This window comes from Dermochelys coriacea, chromosome 7 (genome assembly GCF_009764565.3).
Source record: "Dermochelys coriacea isolate rDerCor1 chromosome 7, rDerCor1.pri.v4, whole genome shotgun sequence".
Taxonomy (NCBI): Eukaryota; Metazoa; Chordata; order Testudines; family Dermochelyidae; genus Dermochelys; species Dermochelys coriacea.
In genome coordinates, this window is record NC_050074.1 from 46,223,873 (window position 1) to 46,236,959 (window position 13,087).

Consider the following 13,087-nt stretch of genomic DNA (forward strand, 5'->3'; position numbering starts at 1 on the left):
CTACATAAGAAGTGAAGTAATTACTAATACAGTTGCTTTTATCCTGAGCAGCAATAAGCACAACCCCTGAATCCCAGAATGAAGGACACGACTCGAAAACATGTGCATGGCTCAAAAGATTTTACCCCATCTAGCCCACGGTGGCTGACTGCACCATGGCCCCACCTCTCTGAATAGGGAATGGGATTTTTAACAAGCTGTTTTATTAACCTGTAATCTTTAGTCATATACCATACTTTTTTAAAAAAATCCAAAAGCCTATTAGCCCTGCTAAGGTCAGACAACATGACCTTGTTTCAGAATGCATCCGATGAAGTGAGCTGTAGCTCACAAAAGCTTATGCTCTAATAAATTTGTTAGTCTCTAAGGTGCCACGGGTGCTCCTTTTCTTTTTGTTTCAGATTATTATTTATATTTATCAAGCACAGGAGAGACAGCTTAGACAAATAGAAATGTTCTTTGACCTGCAGAGTTTACATCTGAATATAAACCAAGAGCTTCAGAAAAGTGAGGTTTGGATCATTGGAAAAGTCTGTCGAACAGGTTCTCCTTATGAGGGGGGTAGGGGTGTACAGACACAAGAGGATCCTAAGTGCCAGTAACTAGAAGTGCTCTAGTTAGATCAAGCTAGCTAACTAGTTTTCCATCCCCTGCTCTGTTTTCTGGAACCTCTCCCCTTTGCTCCCTGCCAGACAGCTGAAGGACCTGGCTAGCACATCAGATGATAGTGATGTGCTGGCTGCCAATTATCCAGAGATTTTGGGTAACTGCCACCGCTTTTGAATAATGGTATTCACCATGCTATACTAGCAGAAATCCCTCTTTAGCTCCAGGTTAACTCTCATCATGCAGGATAACCACAAATCTGTACACTACTTGTTTACTGAAGTTGGCATCACACAGAAAAGAAATAAACAGAAATTCAGGAACAGCCAGACACTTAGGAATTTAATAGGCAGAAGTGTAGTTTCTTATGTTAACTACTAGTTCAGTTGCTACTGTCCTTAGTTGAAAAAGAATGCAAGAAGTTACAGTGATAAGGCCAGGAACCACATGTAGCCTACTGTCACTTTGAAAGTGTGGTACACCTGTAGGGTTAAATGCTGGATATCACCAAAACCTGTCTAAAGGGGCTCAAAGATGGTAGCCACAATCAGAGTGTTAAATGAAGGATATGATCTATGGTCAAGTCTCTTAACCATACACCCTTTCGAGACCAGCACTCCAGTACCACAATTTGGTACCTAGCACAACAGAGTATCATAGAAGAAACAATAGCAAGGCTCCTTGTTCCTTCCAGGAGCGACACTGTGAACAGCTTCAGTTACTGTGCAGTGACCTCTCTGGGCAACTCCGAACAACTAGTTACTGTATTCTGAGAGAATTATATCCAGCCCGTCTCATTTTAAGAAGAAGCCAGTCATTGCACAAAACTGCATTTGTAGCGGCCAATCTAAAAACAGACAAAAACTGGAGGGCAATTATGAGAATCTGCTAACAATTTGACAGGAGGAGACAAGGACAAATTTCCTAGTGGTAGATACAAGACAAAAATTCAGGTAGGGAAATAGCTCTCCTTAGCTACTCTGTTCATAGCTTCACAGATCTGAAGGCCAGGAGGGACCATTATGATCACCTGGTCTGACCTCCTGCATAACAAAGGCCATGCTGCTGTCCATGCTTTCACAGAATCACAGAAATGCAGGGCTGGAAGGGACACAAGAGGTCCCAAGTCCAGTCCACTGTGCTGTGGCAGAAGCAAGAAAACCTAGACCATCCTTGACAAACGTCCGACCTGTTCTTAAAAACCTCCATTGATGGGGATTCCACAACCTCTCTTAAAGCCTATTCCGGAGCTTAATATCATTAGAGTTAGAAAGTTTTCCCTAATATCTAACCTAACTCTCCCTTGTTGCAGATTAAGCTAATTAATTCTTGTCCTACCTTCAGTGGTCATGGAGAACAGTTGATCACTGTCCTTTTTGTAACAGCTGATCACTGTCCTTTTTATAACAGCCTTTAATAAATTTGAAGACTTATCAGGTCTCCCCCCTCCCAAATCTTCTTTTCTCAAGATTAAACATGCCCAGTTTTTTTTAACCTTTCCTCACAGGTCTGGGTCTCTAAACCTTTGATCATTTTTGTTGCTCTCCTCTGGACTCTCTCCAATTCATCTACATCTTTCCTAAAGTGCGGTGTCTGGAACTGGACAAAGTAATTCAGCTGAGGCCTCACCAGTGCCAAGCAGAGAGGGACAATTACCTCCATTATCTTAAAGGAAACACTCTTTTTAATACAACCCAGAATGATATTAGCCTTTTTTGCAACTGCATCACATTGCTGACTTGTATTCAATTTGTTATTCACTATAACCCTCAGATACTTTTCAGCCATACTACATAGCCTACAACCATTTTGTACTCGTGTACTTGATTTTTCCTTCCTAAGCATAGTATTTGGTAGTCGTCTTTACTGAATTTCTTCTTGTTGATTTCAGACCAATTCTCCAATTTGTCACATTTTGAATTCTAATCCCATCCTCCCAAGTGCTTGCAACCCCTCCAGGCATGGTGTCATCAGCACATTTTATAAACATATGCTCCACTCTGTTATCCAAGTCATTAATTAAAATACTGATTAGTACCAGACCCAGGACTAATCCCTGTGGATCCCACTAGAGAAACTCTCCCTGATTAACAGTGAACCATTGTTGCAGGTGAACTATATAGTGAAGTGTGGGTGTCCTCATTGCTTGTTTTGGAGTGCAATACAGCAGCCCCAAGCTTAGATTTTATGTGGAAAAGCAATCCCAGCAAATCAGTAGCCACGAATTCATAGATTTGAAAGGCCAGAAGGGAGCAGTATGATCATATGACCTTCTACATAACACAGATTACAAAACTGGGGAGGGGAGTTGGTGAATTTTCCTGTGATTTTATGTTCTGTGATTCCCCCCGTTATGAGTTGCACACCCCCATAGATAACCATAGTCAGTCAAACGCTCTCTCAGTGGCACTGTACATATTCCTTCATTTCACTCTTTCTCTATACAGGCCATGGCCTCAAAACAGTAGCTGGCTCTTCAGCTCTACCATTGAACTGTTCATTCACTGTTTGAACTGACAGTGACACAGAGCTTCTCGATACTGTGCGAACCATTACAACACTAGTAAGGGAATGTCTCTTACCCTCTCCATGGCATCCTGGTTGTAAGATAGATAATATAAGCACATGGAGACCCCTGTAGCTGCCATGGAAGGACGAGGAATCTCTAGAAGCTTCTGCACTCCTCCATGAGCAACAAACTCCGTAGCAAACTTGTTGTGGAGCAGCAACGATGCCAAATGCTAAGAAAAGAAAGCAAGTTAGAATGGGATTCCCCATACTTCTCTCAGTGCTCGGCAATACTTGAGAAAGATTCTGCCCTGCTACTTATATAAGGAGGTAGCAAAGAAATTTGGTTCCCTGATTCCTATTCTCCCCAGCATATGTGGAAAAACAACATGAACAAAAGACAGAGCGCCCAGAGTGTTTAAGATTTCTTGCAAAAGGGATACAAAGAAAAGTGAAACAATACAGTGAAAATTGCCAAAAGGGGTGTGCTGTTTTGGGGTTTTTTTTAAAATAACTTTTACTATTCTCTCTGTATCAATTTATTTTTCATCAAACCACCATGAAAAATGTAAATATTCAGTTATATATACATATACACACACTAGGTTCTGCCATTTAAATAGAGATTTTTTTACAAAATGAAGGTTGAAAGTTCTTGCTGAAACTGAACTCTGTAACACAACCTTAACGGTGGAGTAACTACTTCTCCACCATACCTACCACATAAAGTAGAATCAGAAGTTACTTAGGACATCATTAGTCCAATGATGTAACATAGGAGCTTCTAAGCAGGAGGTGTTTATGCCATTACCCTTCAGTGATGTCTTTCAGACTCAACAGAGCAGCCCAGTAATGCAATCTCAGGACAGCAGCAAACATCAGAGCTTCTGAGGAAAGAGGATTTTATGCCCCCTCTTCTCTGCAGAGAACATACGCAAGTAGTGGCGGGGAAGCATATATAAGCTCCCCCCCATAATGAAATCCTTCCCCAGGCAGTTAGGGGGATTGTCCACGGTGTCATTGTAGCAGCATAAGAGCACATTTTGGGACTTTGCCCCATGCAGATTTTTTTCTGTATAGTGGTAATCTGTCCTACTTTAGAAGCATATATCCCTATTAACTGCTCTAGCCTTTGAAGCCGTTCTCTCCCAATGCAGTCCCTCTGGTCTCTTCAGAGGGAAAGGAATCTTAAACACACAAAGAACTTTATAAAGGCTGGAAAGAATCCCCATTTTACACATAGGGCATCTTAAACCTAACTGCACTTCAGAGATTTGTTCAAGATTACACAACCAATTAGCAGTAGCGCCAGGATTAGAACCTGCAATGGATATTTATTCACTTGCTCTCGCCACTAGAAATCACTGCCCATTTATTTCATATGACAAATGGGAAGTGGTATCTCCCACTCATTGCTTGCTTTGTCCTTGCAGAGCGAGGAAGCATCTGATTCAAATTCATTCCATTTCCAATCCCAGGCCAGCCTGCAGGACATACAGGTGCCATTTACTGAAGGAGAAGAGCATTCACCTCAGAAACCCTGAGCCTGCAGAGCAACTAGCTGGTTCAATGCACCACAATTCAACACACAACTTCTTTGCTCTATGAGAGTAATTTACCTTTAGAGCTTCAAAGGTGAGCAGCACATCATTGGTCCGTTTCAGGTCAATGTAGAACATCATCAGCTCTCTTGATCCAAGTTGCATGAAAATAGGGAGCAGCTGAGAACAGTGAGAATTGAGACTTGCTCAATGTTTCACAGCATTTAAAAGGTCTCTGTTTTATTTTTTACTCTTTTCTCAAACCCCAATTTTCCCCTATTAGAGGATAGCTGTTATGAGAGGTCAAAGGTACCCATATCCATGCACAGGAAGCAATAAAGGTTAACAGACTTCTTGTAATACATCTGCTGACTGCAGCAAGATGCATGACAGCGGCCACATGGAAATCTTAAGACACTCCTTCAGTAAGAATATGACATGTCCACAGGGAACACCCTGGTGATAGATTCCATTTTTCAGCTGTGCAAAGACAACTACCCAATAACCGAACAAAAAACAGGAGAGCAGGGCAACAAAACCAAAAACCCTTCATATAAAATTCTATGTGCAACAGCTTTTGAGTATTAACTCAAAATTTTATATCTTATTTATTGCTGACAGACTCCATGCCATGCAGCAATACATGGGGATTATGACGACAGTCCCACAGTTTCTTTGGTTCTCTCAGAAGCAAAGAGTGCATATGCACATGTAAGGTATGCCATAAAGCAATTCTGAGTTGCTGGGTCGCATCTCACACCATGTTAATCAAGGGAAATTTTCTAAGCAAAGGTACAGCCTCTCACCAGACCTGTGCTAAATCAGGGCTCCTTGGTGAAACTGATCTGACACCTACTATTTGTGTCCAGATATACAACAAAACCAACAGCGCCATTTTCCAGCTTTGCACTTGCTTTAACACTTCACACATACATGGCATCTTTCCTCTTAAAGCACATTACAAATGTAGGGTGTTAATCTTCATTTTACAGATATCTTGAAATACACACAATTTCCCTACGAAACTTGCCCCGTCTCACACAACAAATCAGTAAGAGTTAAGAAAAAGGAATCTGATTCCCAGTGACCTGGTACTCTATAACCGTTAGCCAGGACTGCTCCTTAGTTTCACCTTAACCATTTATGTCTCATATTTTAAGTAAACAATTAGTCTGAAAATAATTTACTTTTTAGGGTTCTGTAGTGACCTCTGCCACATTCAGGACACATCCTGAAATGGAACAATGGCACTCAGATCTTTCCCCCTAATACTATACATAGGATTGGCAGAATTTGATTATTTTTTGGTTTTCATTTTGATAATTATTTCTATTCGTTTTTATTTTACTTTATTTTCTATTTTTAACTATTTTTATTTTTACAGTTGTGGGACATAGGGTTGGAGTTCATGTTAGGGCTGTGCTGATAGTGGGGCTGCAGGAGCTAACTGTGCGACTGAGGGGCCCAAGACACCAGGGCTCAGGGTGTGGCTGCAGTCATCCAGGTCTAGTGGAACAGAGACCCGCAGGCAGGACTGAGGAGGACAATGAGCCCCCAACCTGGGGGAGGCCATCCCACTGCTTAACAGTTCCTGCCCGGGGACAGCTCCCACACTCTTCACTGATGAGTGAGCAAGTGGGGCCGTGACAGCAGAGCTGAAGAGGGATCCCTTGATGGCCACAGGACTGGTGACAGTGGATCCCTGCAGGCGTGGGAAAGGCTCGGGTCCTGATGGGATACAGCAAAGACCCTTAGCCAGGGCCATGAGCACAACAATGAGTCCCAGCTGCAGGTGTGGACACCGCACAGCTGAATGGCATCTGTCCAGGAATAAAGCCATTCTGAAGTGAAGTGGAGTAGCATCCTCCATGGCCAGGAACAATGATGACTCCTCCTCGCAGTACTAGACAGGGGTCTCTGTTCTGCCAGGCCAGGACTGCAGTTTTCTCCACACCTTGCGCCTGCAGGGACTGGATGTCACTGATTCCACTCACTCACACACCTGCCAGAAGCATGGAAGCTGCCCCAGGCTGGAACTGCCAGGGGCTCAGCAACTTCCTTGCAGTCCTGACCAGAAGACCACAGCCTCCCTTGCACCTTGTGCCTGCAGGGATTAGATGTCATTGGTCCTGCAATCCATGCAGATTGCCCTCTGCAGTCCACTAGCACAGGAGTGAGGGAGCTAAGCAGTGACCACTGAGCTGCAAAGGATACCCTGCATGGTCACAGGGCCAGTGACACCCAGTCTCTGTGGGGTGTGGGGAAGGCTGCGGTTCCGGCAGGGCAAAACAGAGATCCCCTTCACTCCCAACTCACGAGCGAGAGAGTGGGTCTGTGACAGCAGGACTGCAGTGGGCACCCTCCAATGCCACAGGAGCCATTCAGCTGTGGCCAAGGGCTCATCTTCCTCCTCCTTGCAGACCTCACCAGGGATCTCTGCTCTGTCTTACCAGGACCACAGCCCCTCCCCGTATCTCGTGACTCCCAAAATCAGGTGTCACCAGTGCTGAGGCAGCACAGGAAGCCCTCTGCTGTCACAGACTTACTCGCTCACAGGGCCCATGACAGCGGATCCATACAGGCGTGCTGAGTGTCACCCATTGCTTTGTTTTAGTCTATTTCAGTGTGTCAACAGAAATCAACTTTCACCAACAGTTATTGATTAAAAGCAAATCTTGCCAAGCCTAAAGCATACAAACATCTCATCAAAAGAATTAAAACTCAGTCCGCTTCCTCCTCTCCCTTATATACTCACCTCTTGGTATTCTCCTAAGGGGGTCAAGTACTGCAGAATTAGTCTCTGCTCTATGGCAGGAGTCAAAGGGTAAAGGGTATAGTTGGTGCCAATTACCCATGGGGACATTTCTGACCAGCTGCTGTTGGATAATTCAACAAACATTCGCTCTGGCTCTGAAGAAGAGAAGCCCAGTTTTTGTTTGGCCTTCCGGAAGCTGTCTCTTTCATGCTGTTTCCCTGATTTGCTTTTCCTTAGTCCCATGTCCTCAAGCTTTGTGGCAGAGTTCACCCGACTGCTGGTCTTGTGGCTTGAATCAAGATGAAAAGAGATGTCCATTTCCCTAGCAACTTCCTCCTGTTCCCCATCTACTGCCATCTCCCCATAGTCCATATCCACAGCCTCTTCATCCAGAGGCAACAGAGGTTCCGAAGGCAGTTTCCGAGGACTGGGACGCTTGTTTTCCTGTTTCATGGTCATTTCATTACCCTGTAGCTCCCGTAGCCGTCGAAGAACCAAAGCTACCTGTCATGCAAAGAAACAAGTCAGAATGCATCCACTGATTTCATGTAGCAACCAAATAGTGCACCTAGCTTGCGCCAAAGATTGGCCAAAAAAAGCTACCAGATTTGTAAGTCTTCTCACACTTACCATACATCCAGCTCTTTAGCATAAGGTATCATGCATGCTGTGGCCTGCATTTGGGCCAGAAATAATCTGCCTTCAATATTTAAACCTAAGGAATTCTAATCAAGCAAAAGGGAAGGTACTTTTAGCCATTAATGGCTTCCTGTATCAATAAGGCCAACAGTATCCAACATCCTTAGGACTGACGAAGAGATGGCCTGGGAGTTGTAATCAACAGCAGAAATGCTATAGCCAAAATACATATGCTAGAAGATCCTTTGTGTCCCCTATGCACTTCCTCTACCCCCTTAGCCTGTGGCAAGTGCACACTACCTCTGCAGCAGTAATTATATCAAACGTGACTGAAGTTCTACAAAACTCACAAGCCCCAATTTCGCCTCTGTTGTGCAAGAATGAACTTTAATCCCACTTATACATTGATGCATCATATTCATTTGAGAGCTAATTTCACCTGTCCCATATGGATCTAAATTTATGCCACTTATATGTTCACAATTTACATAAGGCATCACAAAACTAAAGTAATAAAAGGCTTCATATAAAAAAAAATGTTATTTCACATTAAGTTGTTTCTTTGTTGTTCTGCCTTTCATTTTACAGCATGTGTCCCATATGTGAGCTTTGACATGTGATAGCTATGGACTTTGAGTGGAATATTCAAAAGCACTTAAGGGAGCTAGGAGCACAACTCCCATTGACAGTCAATGGTACTTGTGTTCTTAGCTCCCATAGGCACTTTTCAAAACGCCACCCACAGAACACAAGAAATTGGGTCACAAAACATACCGTCCAAAAATATACCTTTGGGGATAAGATGAATGAACCAAAAAGCATTTACTCCTGCAGTTTTACTATTAGCACGAGGGGCTGCTGACATTTATGAAATACTATTTTATGCACTCTTTCATAAATGTCAGCAGCCCCAGGCAAACAAAAAAGGTTTTATAATTTCATGCCCCCCCTCCCAAAAAGGAAAGCATCTCATGTGGACATTACCAGTTGCGAGTTCTCATCCCTGTAGTTGGCAGCAATATCTTGGTTTTCCATAGCACCTCCTAGCAACCCAGTTGCATACGTCCTCAATGGCTGATCCGCCTCTCGGGCCCACTTAAATAGATTTTCAACTATGCCTTCCTAAAGTAAAACAAAAAAGCCATTCAGACACTAAATTTTCCTCCCTTCCTTCCTCTCCCCACCCAAACTGTGTTGAGGCACAGTTCTCCTTACTTCCTATTATTCATGTTACACACCAACAATTTACATTACATAGTTTGGGTCAGGATTTCTGTGCATGCAGAATTCACTTAAGTGTTCATTTGGCTTATTGCCCAGAAAGTACCAGCACTCACTAGGTTAACACTGAGTATCTGGCCTAATTCTCTTCGCAGTTACACCAGCATAAACTTGAAGTAATTCCACTGATCTCAGAGGAGTTGCTTTGGATTTACACTCATATAATGATGCAGGATCTGGCCAAACGTGCTTTGCTTCAACAAGACATTTTATTATTCTTTATGGCAAGATTGTGAACCCCCTTATTCACACAAATAATCCCTTTGGAGCCAACAAAACTTTTCATGAAAACAATTGCTCACCAATGAAAATAAGGGATTCCTTGATCTGGCCCTAAATCCAGAATGGTTTGGTACAACAAAGACCTGTGGAAGTGTACAGATCATTTCACCAAGAAAGAGAAGCTATTTTTTTTTTAAAGTAAGAATGCCACCCTACATCTATTTGAACAAAATATCGACAGATAAGAGCCAATCTATACAGAATTAAAAAGTGAAAAGTAACAGCGCAAGAGCCTGCTTTTCTCTTGAAACAATCAATATCACTGACCCCAGAGCAGAACACAAAGTTTCATAAGCACCTACTAATATGCGGCTCTGATCCATAATTGGAATCCCTACCCTAGCACTACAATACAAATAATAGAGTAATAATAATTAGGCATCTGGAAGGTCATGTATTGCTGCAAAGAAATCAGAACCCTGAGTTTACCTCTCTAAATTTGAGTAGAACAGATTTTTAAAATGTTGCCTAGTTTTTATTTTAGTGAATTACTTATATGCACATGTTGCCAATTTTAGTTCTTTCATATTTTCTTCTTCAATAATGTTTTAAGAGCATTTAAATTAAATCTTTAAAATCCATGAAATATGAAATACTTTGACCACTAGAGGGCCATATTATTCCAGGAACAAACAAAACTATTAAATAGTGGCAAAAGTAACCACCACACAAAGAATGAAATGTAGTGTAGTTTACAAAAAAATCTGTATGACTGAAAAATATTATCAAAAAAATTAACAAATTTACTGAAGGGTTTCCATACCTTTGTAAAAATTCAGATAAAAAACAGAACCTTATGAAGAAATTATACGTTATTAAAATAAGCCTTGTATTGAAAAAAGCACAAAGTTCTAACATTTGCATCCAACGAAGTGAGCTGTAGCTCACAAAAGCTTATACTCAAATACATTTGTTAGTCTCAAAGGTGCCACAAGTACTCCCTTTTTATATTTATTTTATTTATTTATTTATTTATAAATAAAAAACATTTGCTAGTGTCAGGACAGATACCAAAAATTTCCTATTTAAGTTCAATCATATAGAGAGGGCAAATGTAGTGATTTTCCTTTCCAATTTGGCATAGAGTCACTACTGAGAATTAATTTTAATAGTAAGTAATATCACACTTGGTAGTTATGTAGCTTTTTATTAATATTAACTAGTTAACCTCATCACCTTGGGAGGTTGGTATTGTCTTAGGGCATGTCTACACCTACCGATGCAGCTGTGCTGCTGCAGCACGTCTCGTGAAAACACTCTATGCTGATGGGAGAGAGATTTTTTGTTGGCATAATAAAACCACCTCCACAAAAGGCAGAAGCTATGCCGCCGGGAGCAGCTCTCCTGTAGACATAACACTGTGCATATGAGCACTTGTCATCACTTAGGGCGCTGGTTTATTCACACCCTTGAGGGACATAAATTATGCTGGCATAGGCTGGCACATAGACATAGTCTCAGTTTTACAGACTGGGCAGAGAAGTGCAACTGACAATGTCTCCCAACCCTTTGTTTTTCATAGACTAACAGATTCCAAGGCCAGAAGGGGACCATTGTGATCATCTAGTCCAGGGGTGGCCAAACGGGGGCTTGTTCTTTTCCAGTTAAAAGTGCAGCTTGCGGAGCACCCCAAACACACACACACCCCCCATTCCCCACTTACCAGACCGGGGTTGGTGGGGCTTTGGGCTTCTGCCCTGCAGCAGGATAGTGGGACTAGGGGCTTCAGTCCCAAGGGAGGTGCTTGCTGGGGCTCGGGGGTTCAGCCCTACTATTGCAGTGCACCCAGCTCTCGAACTTCTGAAGGTTATCGTATGCAACTCAGAGGGTCAGTAAGTTTGGCCACCTCTGATCTAGTCTGACCTCCTTTAAAACACAGCCCATAGAAATTCCACAAAATAATTCCTAGAAAAGATCTTTTAGTAACATCTTGATTTTAAAATGGTCAGTGATGGAGAAAATCCACCACAACCTTTAGTAAATTGTTCCAATGGTTAATTATTCTCACTGTTATAAATTTAAACTATATCCAGCCTGAATTTGTCCAGCTTCAACTTCTAGCCATTGGATCACATTATACTTTTCTCTGCTAGACTGAAGAGCCCATTATTAAATATTTTTCCCCATGCAGATACTGTAATCAAGTCACCGCTTAGCCTTCTCTTTGTTAAACTAAACAGATTGAGCTGTAAAAAGAAAAAGGAGTACTTGTGGCACCTTAGAGACTAACAAATTTATTTGAGCATAAGCTTTCATGAGCTACAGCTCACTTCATCGGATGCATCGAAAGCTTATGCTCAAATAAATTTGTTAGTCTCTAAGGTACCACAAGTACTCCTTTTCTTTTTGAGGATACAGACTAACACGGCTGCTACTCTGAGATTGAGCCGTGAGTATCACTATAAGGCATGTTTCTAATCATGTAATCATTCTTGAGGCTCGTCTCTGAACCCTCTACAATTTATTTACATTCTCTTTGAATTGTTGGCACAGAACTGGACACAGGGTTCCAGCAGTGGTCACACCAGTGCCAAATACAAAGGTCAAATAACCTCTCTACTTCTATTTAAGATTCCGCTGTTCATGTGGCCCAGGATCACATTAGTTCTTTTGGTCACAGTATCACACTGTGAGCTAATATTCAGCTAATTATCCACCACAACTCTCAAGTCTTTTTTAGTCACTGCTTCCCAAGATAGAGTCCTCAATCCTGTAAGTATGGCCTACATTCTTTGTTCCTAGATGTATACATTTAGCCATATTAAAATGTATATTCCTTGCTTGCACCCAGTTTACCAAGCAATCCAGAATATTCTGAATATTTATTACTCCCCCCAATTTTTTGTTCATTCCTCCAGCCCACACCGCCGCATGCATGTGGGAGTATTCTTTTTAAAAATTGTGACCCGATATACATGAGACTACAACCCTCATAGATTATGCAGGAAGTTTTCTGGGCATTTTCAATATATTGACAAAAAAACCTGTAAATTATTTTGTACATGAATATGTAAACTAGAAACTATCAGAGTACTGACTCCTGTAATACTTGTTTCTCATAGGACCCAAACGTCTTAATGAGTTTATTCTTAAGTAAAAAACAAGTCTGTACACTATATGTGACATTGTTAGCAGACAAACTATAGCATGTGTGTGGCAAAGCTCTCTGCCTTGTCAGCAGGCTTTTGAACAGGACAACATTTCTGCACAACCAAGAAATTAAACTTCCTTATTAATCAAAGCTCCATCAGGAACACAGGGAGAAGAAAAGGGTGAAGGAAGCCAGAGGGCTCTGAACCCTCTGCAGTAAATAGTGCAGCACAAAAGCACTGCAGAAGCATGAAATGGCTCATTCATCTCAATGGGATGTTCTCAAATGAATCACCACACCCATGAAGAGTAATACAGCCTGACACAATAGCTCTGAGGAGCGAACTGACTAATTCATCAATGGGTTCTCTCCTCCCCTTCTTCC

At 42.0% G+C, this 13,087-nt stretch overlaps 1 protein-coding gene across 10 annotated transcripts in view; it reads right to left on the reverse strand.

The window, feature by feature from the left end:
• Positions 1-13,087, reverse strand: part of DCAF1 (DDB1 and CUL4 associated factor 1) — a 114,047-nt gene that overhangs the window by 63,502 nt on the left and 37,458 nt on the right. For all 10 annotated transcript variants that reach the window (XR_006283043.1, XM_038409177.2, XM_043519955.1 and 7 more), the window contains exons 6-9: positions 9,034-9,171; positions 7,411-7,914; positions 4,734-4,835; positions 3,189-3,347 (exon numbers count right to left, since the gene is read on the reverse strand). Coding sequence is in view for 9 of the 10 variants with exons in the window: in XM_038409177.2 (XP_038265105.1) it covers positions 3,189-3,347; positions 4,734-4,835; positions 7,411-7,914; positions 9,034-9,171 (903 nt within the window). In the remaining variant the exon portion in view is untranslated. The remainder of the gene's footprint in view (positions 1-3,188; positions 3,348-4,733; positions 4,836-7,410; positions 7,915-9,033; positions 9,172-13,087) is intronic.